This window comes from Kogia breviceps, chromosome 1 (assembly GCF_026419965.1).
Source record: "Kogia breviceps isolate mKogBre1 chromosome 1, mKogBre1 haplotype 1, whole genome shotgun sequence".
NCBI lineage: Eukaryota > Metazoa > Chordata > Mammalia > Artiodactyla > Physeteridae > Kogia > Kogia breviceps.
Window position 1 is genome coordinate 29049961 of NC_081310.1, and position 9249 is coordinate 29059209.

At 37.6% G+C, this 9249-nt stretch overlaps 1 protein-coding gene across 3 annotated transcripts in view; it reads left to right on the forward strand.

Moving 5' to 3' along the window:
• PLA2G4A (phospholipase A2 group IVA) overlaps positions 1–8418 on the forward strand; it is a 214896-nt gene extending 206478 nt beyond the window's left edge. For 2 of the 3 annotated variants that reach the window (XM_067029703.1, XM_067029708.1), the window contains one exon: positions 7804–8416. In XM_067029703.1, coding sequence (XP_066885804.1) covers positions 7804–7935 — 132 coding nt within the window. In that variant the 3' untranslated portion in view covers positions 7936–8416. Of the gene's footprint in view, positions 1–7803 lie in introns of all 3 variants that reach the window. The other variant, XM_059076585.2, reaches the window with a different exon arrangement.
• The last annotated feature ends 831 nt before the right edge of the window (positions 8419–9249 follow it).

Consider the following 9249-nt stretch of genomic DNA (forward strand, 5'->3'; position numbering starts at 1 on the left):
ATACATATATTTTTTGAATGAATGAATGTAGGCTTCCTCTTAAATTATATGACCATTGAGACTTCTGTTCAAGTGATTCTTGGTTGTGTATATGTGTGTGTGTGTGTGTGTGTGTTTGCCTCATACCCAGGTAAGACTTCAGTTTTCATTGACATGTATCTCTCCCTTGATGACTCCCACTCCCTGCTTTTAACCAGGAAAACACATTTTATCAGAATCAAAGCTTCTTGGTAAGTGATGATAAATAAAGAACAGCCAAACTCTGAGGTAGGATGCTGGGTCACTAGGCTCAATCATGAGCCAAATCACTCATTCTCACACGATTTGATGAGAGTAGGTGACATTCACGCTGCAGCAACACAACACATGTTTACTTGCCACAGACTATTGGAGTTTTTCACCAATTGTGGACACTGTGTATATAAACTTTGCTAATGCAAAGGCATCTGACCGCCAATCCCACGGAGGCAGTTTTCAACTTTGTGGCCACCACCACCGTGACTTAAGGCGAATTTTCGTCTTCAATTCACATCCTGACTTAAATCTTTACTCTGAAAAAGTCAACCTGTCTCTGACAGCTCTGTTGCTGTGCTTCTGTTGCTTCATTTTCCCCAGAGATTCTAGCAGGCCTGCTTTGCTGAAGCTAAATTCCAGTTCATCTTTAGAGAACTTCTGTTCTGTTTTTGCTCACTTCATGACAGCAGGCTGGGTTTTTCATTAGTGTCGGGTTTCTGCACTTACTCAGTCCTCCCAAATTCCTTTTCACTGAACGTTGCCTAAGTGCTTTTTACAGTGGCAGCATTTCATGGTTGGTATTTTTTTGTCTTTTTTTTTTTAATTTTAAGAAACCTAATATATAGTGACTTACACTGGTAGACATGTGGTGTGTGGAAAATGCAGAGGCTTTCGAGTTAAACCAAATTGGGTACTCAGATTTTTGCTTGTGCCTCTTAGCTACGTGACGTTGGACATGTTGATTAACCTTTCCAAATTTTACTTTCCTCATTTGTAAAAGGAAACAATGATACAGATTTTTATAGGATTGGGATGAGGATTAAGTAAAAGAATATAATTTAAGAGCTTGGTGCGTACAAGACACTCAATTGAAACAGGTAATATGTTAATGATAATTATTATTCGTGTCCATATTTATCTTCTGCTTTTAATTATAAATTTAAACCCTTTAAAAACAATGACTTGCCTTATTTAGCTTGTATCCTCCAGAGGTACTGATCACAATGCCCGGCACCTAAAATAAATATGCAACAACATTTTCATAAATCATTTAAAAAATGTCATCGACTTACTGGCTGAAACTGTTGAAGAATTTAATGTAACAGGAGGAACGAGTAGTGAGTGTCAGGATACAGGGCCTGTTGGTGCGAGGCCGATGCCTGACTGGGGAGAATCTCCAGGCAATGTATGCCTGGCCAGGTAGTGTGACTACATGCTGTACCCGTAAACTACCACCTCGATCTAGAGGAAATACACTTTCTGAGGTCTCTTTTCCAGGACCAGTTATTACAGGAAAATGTACTGTTATGCAGTCTCACTCATTCAATTTATTCATTCAGTTGGCATATTTTAAAGACAGTGACAGCATACCAATGCTGCATAATCATGAGCTTTTAAAATTCTTTCTCCAGTGATCCTGTGAAGTGTTAAATATTAAGTGTTAATTAAAATGAGGGAAAGCGTATATCCAGAAGTACTGGTATTTACTTCTTCATTTACTGATATTTCATCATCATGTTAAGAGTGTCTAGGTACAAGTTAAAGTTTTTATCTTTTACAAAATAATTTAGAAGCTTATTATGTATCATAGCCTTATTTTTTTATGTGATATCTCTAGGCATTTCTTTTTCTTTTTAATTGAAGTATAGCTGATTTACAGTACTGTGTTAGTTTCAGATGTATAGCATAGTGATTCAGTTATACATATATGGATATCTATATCTATATCTCTCTCTATATATATGTTCCCTTTCAGGTTTTTTTCCCTTTTAGGTTATTACAAAATATTGAGTATAGTTCTCTGTGCTATACAGCATGTCCTTGTTGGTTATAATGGCCTTCTATATCAGGCCCCAATTCATTTACATTTAATGCAACCTATAATCTTTTTATATCTTATTTATTTATTAATTCAGTACATATTGAGTATCTACTGTATTGTATCCTGTTGTATCCTTAGGAACTAAGGATACAACAATGCACAAAACAAAAAGAACAAGGAAAACTTTTGAGTGCTTAATATAAACCAGATATTTCCTTTTCAAATATTCAGCATTCACAACTGGCCTATGAGGTAGGTATTTTCTATTTCTATGTGAGGAAACCGAATCATGGATTACGTAGGCTGATTGCTGGAAGTCACACTGTTATGTTGAGGAGCTGAGATGGGCCAAAGGTTTTTTCTCACTCTTTTCTCCCTTTTGAACCATGTATCTTTCAAGAAGCCTTATTTTCTAGTATACCCCAAACACAGCTTCCTTTCCAGCCAAACCACTTCCCAGATGTTTCCTGTACATGCCATGACCTTCCATCTTCAGCCTCTTTATGAGATTATCCTTTTACTGAGAATGCCCGGTCTTTCCACTCCACTTACCAAATCCTACTTGTCCTTCAACTCAACTCAAATCTCATTGTCTCCATGAGTTGAGCTTTATCCTTTTTAATTGACCTCCACTGAGCACCTTCTGGGCAGTCATTAAGTTCACAAATTTTTATTCTTCCCCTTCCATGTTCTAAGTGCTGGGATAAAAAATGACAAGTGTACTTAAGGCCCCTACTTTCATGACACTTTAGTTTTTATTGGGAAGCAGGCATTAGCCAGTAAATCCACAGTAATTTACTCCAGAATATCTTCTTGCATTCTGCTATATTTATAATTTTTATTTCTCTCTCAAAATATACTGTAACTTTCTTTTAAGGCTCATTTTAAATTTTCTGTTGTGCGAATCCAATACTTACTTGTGGAGCGCTTCCAATCTCACGTGTCTAAATTTGTTTCTTTTGGGGAAAGATTACATTTTTCATGTTTTCTTTTTTTTTTCTTCCTGCCTTTACTGCCAAATATTTAAAGGATCTGGCAAATTGGGAGACTATTAAATGGCACAAGTGAAAGATGACACCAGTCTTATTTGGGGATAGGTGATGGGGATGAAGAGGGTTGAGATATAAGGACCCCTGCAAGGATAAAACTGATGGGAAGGATTTGGTATCTCAGTGACTTTTGGGAGGAATGAAAGAGGAAATTAGATGTAAACACTATTGACGATTACTCCTAGTATAATTTTGAAAAACAAGAAGACTCAAATATAACATATCGCCTTTTCGAACACATCTTATTGTACCATGTGTCATGCGGAAAGGTTTGAATTTAGCAACTGATGTAATGCTGGGCTCAGCCACTTCTGTTTACATCACAGGATTATACATCAGGGGTCCCCAATCCCCGGGCCAGGACCAGTGCCTATTAGGAAACGGGCCACACAGCAGGAGGTGAGCAGCGGGTGAGCGAGCGAAGGTTCATCTGTATTTACAGCCGCTCCCCATCGCTTGCATCGCTGCCTGAGCTCCACCTCCTGTCAGACCAGCAGCGGCATTAGACTCTCACAGGAGCGTGAACCCTACTGTGAACTGCGCGTGCGAGGGATCTAGGTTGCGCGCTCCTTATGGGAATCTGATGCCTGACGAGCTGAGGTGGAGCTGAGGCGGTGATGCTAGCGCTGGGGAGAGGCTGCAGATACAGATCAGCAGCAGAGAGGTTTGACTGCACAGAGTCCATAATAAATCAACTGCTTGCAGACTCAGATCAAAAACCCCATCAGTGAGTGGCAAGTGACAATTAAGCTGCATCTTACGGAGTAGACTGGACATAAGCAACACACTTTGGGTGTCACTGTCTCCCATCACTCCCAGATGGGACCATCGAGTTGCAGGAAAACAAGCTCAGGGCTCCCACTGATTTTGCATTATGGTGAGTTGCATAATTATTTCATTATATAGTACAGTGTAATAGTAATAGAAGTAAAGCTCACAATAAATGTAATGCACTTGAATCATCCCGAAACCACCCCCCCACACACCCTCCTGCCAGGTCTGAGGAAAAATCGTCTTCTATTAAACCGGTCCCTGGTGCCAAGAAGGTTAGGGACGATCGTTACACATCACAACAAACGGGTAATCTGAAAAACCTGGTTAATGGTTTCAGTGTTAATGTGCCACCTAGTGGTTCGACTTGCACATTCTAATAGCATATTTGGATTTTTCAGTTATAAATGTGAATATCCATTTTCCTTTAAATGAATGGCCCGTTTACTAAAAACACCTTCCAAGGGCCAACTATGATAAACCCACTAGTTCATAATATTGATATCGTTGATCTTTTTGTGCTCATGAATTCATTGTAAAGGAGTTGACAGCAGTCATGATTAGTACAATGTCCCCTGCAGTTTTTTTTTTTTTTTTTTAATATATTTTAAAGCTTTTTGGGTCTTTGGAAAGTAAAGAACTGATCTTTAGTTTTACTTGGGTACCTCTCTGCAATGAGGATTGGTGTGTCTCATGTTGCTTTGGTGCTCCTTTCAGAAGGAGAAACCAACTGAAAACTTGCTGACATGGTCTCTAGAAAGACAGGGAGATTATTAAAAGAAGATGTAGTAGGACACATTTGATAGCAGAATTGATTTGCTGACTTTTACCATATAATAAGCCCGCTATTGGCTATACATGGTGCATTTGTTTCTAGTAAGCTTTACAGCCTCACATCTAATTTAAATTTCCTCACATATGGTCAGTTTAAAAATACCAACAATAAATAGATGCTAGTTGTGGAATGTTTCCTATGTGCCAGGCATTGTGCAAAGTGCTTTATATAAATGATCTCCAGTTCCCACAAAAGCCAAGATTAGTATTATTATTTCCATTTTAAAGAACAGGAAACAGGCTCAAGGATATAAGTTAATTCCCCTTGATCTCACACAGCCAAGAAGTGACTGTGCCTGGAGGCCCTCTATCAAGGTGTCCTTCATAGGCTTGAAGCCTCCTCTTCTGTCTCCATAGAATTATGTTTCCCTTTCTCATGGGAAAGATGGAGTCAGTGAATATCTGCTTTGCTTAAAAGGCTCAGTAACATTTCAGCCCATTTTTCCCAGAAGACCATTATATATATAAAATTATATATAATTTTATATTCACATAATGTTATATATTTATAATATAGATATATAAGTATTTATATGTTTATTTAAAATAAATATGTGTATTTTATATTTTCCCCAGAAGACAATTATATATATATAGTTATAATATATATATAATTGTCTTCTGGGGAAAATATATATAAAATTAAAAATCATAAGGCAAACAAAGGTGTCACATTCCTGTGATAAGTCCCTCTTTCTAGAATATGACAGTTTGTTTAAAGTTAGCATTCGAGGATAGAGGGCCCTGCCCATTGGGCCTTACATAAAGTCACAGAATATTAACTGCATGTTAGTGTCACCCAAGTCAAACATTTCTCTCCTCCGGGTACTGAACCCAGCTTGCCCAGTTAGATTGGATGTGAAATGGGAAAACCCTACTGTGCACACATCTCCAAGGCCAAGAGGGCCGTACCAGCTCTGGGTGAGAGGGGCCATGGCGTTCTAAACTTCTCAGACTTGCCAAGTATTCCTGCTCATGGCAGAGGGCTGAAAAGCATGTGTATAATACCTTAACGTGGCCTCACAATCCCTGGGGAAGGGAATAAAGCGAATTGTGGCATATTCATGTGACTTGCCTCTGGCCCTGAAACTTCTATCTCATTAGTGGATATATGTATACGTGTAAGTGATTCACTTTGCTGTACAGCAGAAACTAACACAACATTGTGAAGCAACTGTACTCCAATAAAAATTAATTTTTTAAAAAAGATGAAATTATATAGTCCTATCCTGGGAATGGAGTCTTCCTGATTTTGTCAGAGTTCAAAAACAGCAGCAGAGCCAAGGTTACTATCCAGGCCTCTCTTCCCAAAGCCCATTCCCGTTGCTCTGCAATAACTGCTTCAACCAAATTCCAGATTTTCTCTTCATTCCAAAAGTTCCTGACTAGGTTAATATCTTACCAAAAAAGTATATGATAATTATAATATCATTTCTTAGAGGTTGTATTCACCATTAATTTGGGTATATGCAAATATTATTCTGAATAAAGAATAACCATCATCAATAAAATCACAAAGCGTGGTGTTTTCTAGATAGAGGACATTCATGTATTATAACTGCATTTGTTTCACTGAGGAAGCAGGGCAATTCTCCAGCAATTTCTTTTCTCATTAGGATTAGGGAAAGTCTTGTACTTCCTTGTGGTCTCTCATTTCTGCTTATCTACTAACTATAAAGGACATAAATTCTAGATTTAGTAATTACTTATTTCTTCCCTCTTACTACCTTCCCCATAAAGGACAGAATGAAGATAAATTTACCATGTTACACATATTTTATTCCCTATTTTATCAGCAAAAAATCTGAAACAGGGGCTTCCCTGGTGGCACATGGTTAAGAATCTGCCTGCCAACACAGGGGACACGGGCTTGAGCCCTGGTCCAGGAAAGGACCCATGCTCCACATGCCGTGGAGCAACTAAACCTGTGCCCCACAACTACTGAGCCTGTGCTCTAGAGCCCGCGAGCCACAACTACTGAGCCCACATGCCACAACTACTGAAGCCCGTGCACCTAGAGCCTGTGCTTCACAACAAGAGAAGCTGCCGTAATGAGAAACCCATGCACTGCAAGGAAGAGTAGCCTCCGCTTGCCGCAACTAAAGAAAGCCTGCACACAGCAACAAAGACTCAACGCAGCCAAAAATAAATAAATAAAAATAATTTTTTAAAAAAATCTGGGACACTCCCACAATAGTTCTTTCTCTGCTGGGGGAAGGAATAGTATCTGGATATGAACTGAACAAGAGTAATGTGCACAGAGAAAGACAAACATCATATGGTATCACTTATATGTGGAATCTAAAACCGTAGTACAAATGAACTTATTTACAAGGCAGAAATAGACTCACAGACATAGAAAACAAACTTATGGTTACCAAAGGGGAAAGGGTGGGGGATAAATTAGGAGTTTGGGATTAGCAGATACACACTACTGTATATAAAAAAGATACAACAAGGACATACTGTATAGCACAGGGAACTATATTCAATATCTTCTAATAACCTATAATGGAAAAGAAACTGAAAAGGAAAGATAGATAGATAGATGATAATAGATAGGTAGATAACTGAAAATATATATATATATATATATATATATAACTGAATCACTTTGCTGTACACCTGAAACTAACACAACATTGTAAGTCAACTATACATCAATTTAAAAAAAATTTTTAAGTGTAATGGAGATGTTGAATTTAAATATATAAATACGGGACTTCCCTAGTGGCGCAGTGGCTAAGACTCCCTGCTCCCAATGCAGGGGTCTAGGTTTGATCCCTGGTCCGGGAACTAGATCCCACATAAATGCCGCAATTAAGAGTTCACGTGCCACAACTAAGGAGCCAGTGAGCTGCAACTAAGGAGCCCATGAGCTGCAAATAAGACCTGATGCAACCAAATAGATAAATAAATGAAGTAATAGATTAAATAAATATATACATGCATGACTCAGAGATTTCTCTTTCTATTTCAAAAAGAATACTATAATAAAAAGATTAATTGTATATATATATATATTTTGACCAAACCAATGTTTCAATGAGTTCAGAACAGCACTAATTATACATCTTTTGCCTCTATTCACAGGTAATAAAGAATGCCATAGTTGAAAGCATTGAATATAGAAGACAGAATCCATCTCGTTGCTCTGTTTCCCTCAGTAGTGTTGAGGCAAGAAGATTCTTCAACAGGGAGTTTCTAAGCAAACCCACAGCATAGTTTGTGTACTGGAAAAGGTAGCAATTTCTGATGCGGAGGCAGTCTGAAATTCCATGACAACTGGATTTAAAAGCACAGGACAGATATTAGCACTGGTCTCAAGAGACTAGTTAATACTCAAAGTTGCAGTTATTTAGCTGCATGAGAATAATACCCTTAAAAATTTGTTAGATTGACAGATGATGTCAATTGTGTAAAAATATACTTAGCTACATTTTTTATCAGTATGAATTTCCTGATGCAAATGTAGGGACATATGCTGTATTTTTAGACATTCCTCACCAACTATCTTATATGTTCTCTTTTTTAAAATGTGGTTTCTTTTTTAGAATATTTAACGGTTCAGTCTCAATATGTAATTCTTCGTATTGTGTGTGAATATAAGTCACTGACTGGATTTATTTGTGCCATGAGACAACACTATATTTTATTTATATATGCATAGATACATATATGAAATAAATACATCTATATACAAATGAGCAAGAGTTAACTGAGGGTTTTTTTGTTATCTTTAATGAAATATTACACCATTGCTATGACAGATGCTCAGATTCATGGCTTTCAGACACAAAAGTTGTTAAACCTAAACTCAAATGTGAAACGTCATTTTAAATCATGGTGATTTTTCTTAGTATGTATAATTTGTTGAGCAAATGGCATACATTTATTCAAAGTGTAGAAAAAAAAATTTAACCCCTTCTAGTTTACTTTGCTGATATTACCCTGTTTGTCCAACAGAGAGCTGTTGACCTCAGAGAAGAATCTAGAAGAGTGACAAGGGCTATATCTGCAAGGTTTGTCTTAGGGACAATCTGTATTGCATGACTGTGGTTTGTTACCATTGAACCGCTAAGGTTCAGAGTTAGTGTTCCATATATAAGGTCTTCCTCATTCTTCTTTCTTTGAGTCTACCTTTCTTAAATCTCTTTGTTCATGTCTCTTTTTTCCTCTCACATTTCATTTACATTTCTACTTGTAAAGAAAGACAAAAAATGTAACAGGGAGGGAACACTTGAAAGTTCATTCTTTCATTGGTTGATTAATGCACACAGCAAATGAATGCCCACTACAGGCCACCAGGCATATTGTAGGGTCTGGGGATATAGCATTGGACAAAACTGACAAAATTGCCTGCCTTCAAGGACCTTACATTCTAGTGGAGGTGACCAACAATAAACAATACAAATAAGTTTCTAGAATGTTAACGATAAGTCCTGAGGAGAAAATTAAAGAAGGGAAAGAAGGAGATGGAAAATATTGGGGGTGTATAATTTTAAATGGGGCCCTGGGGAAGATCACAATGAGAAAGTT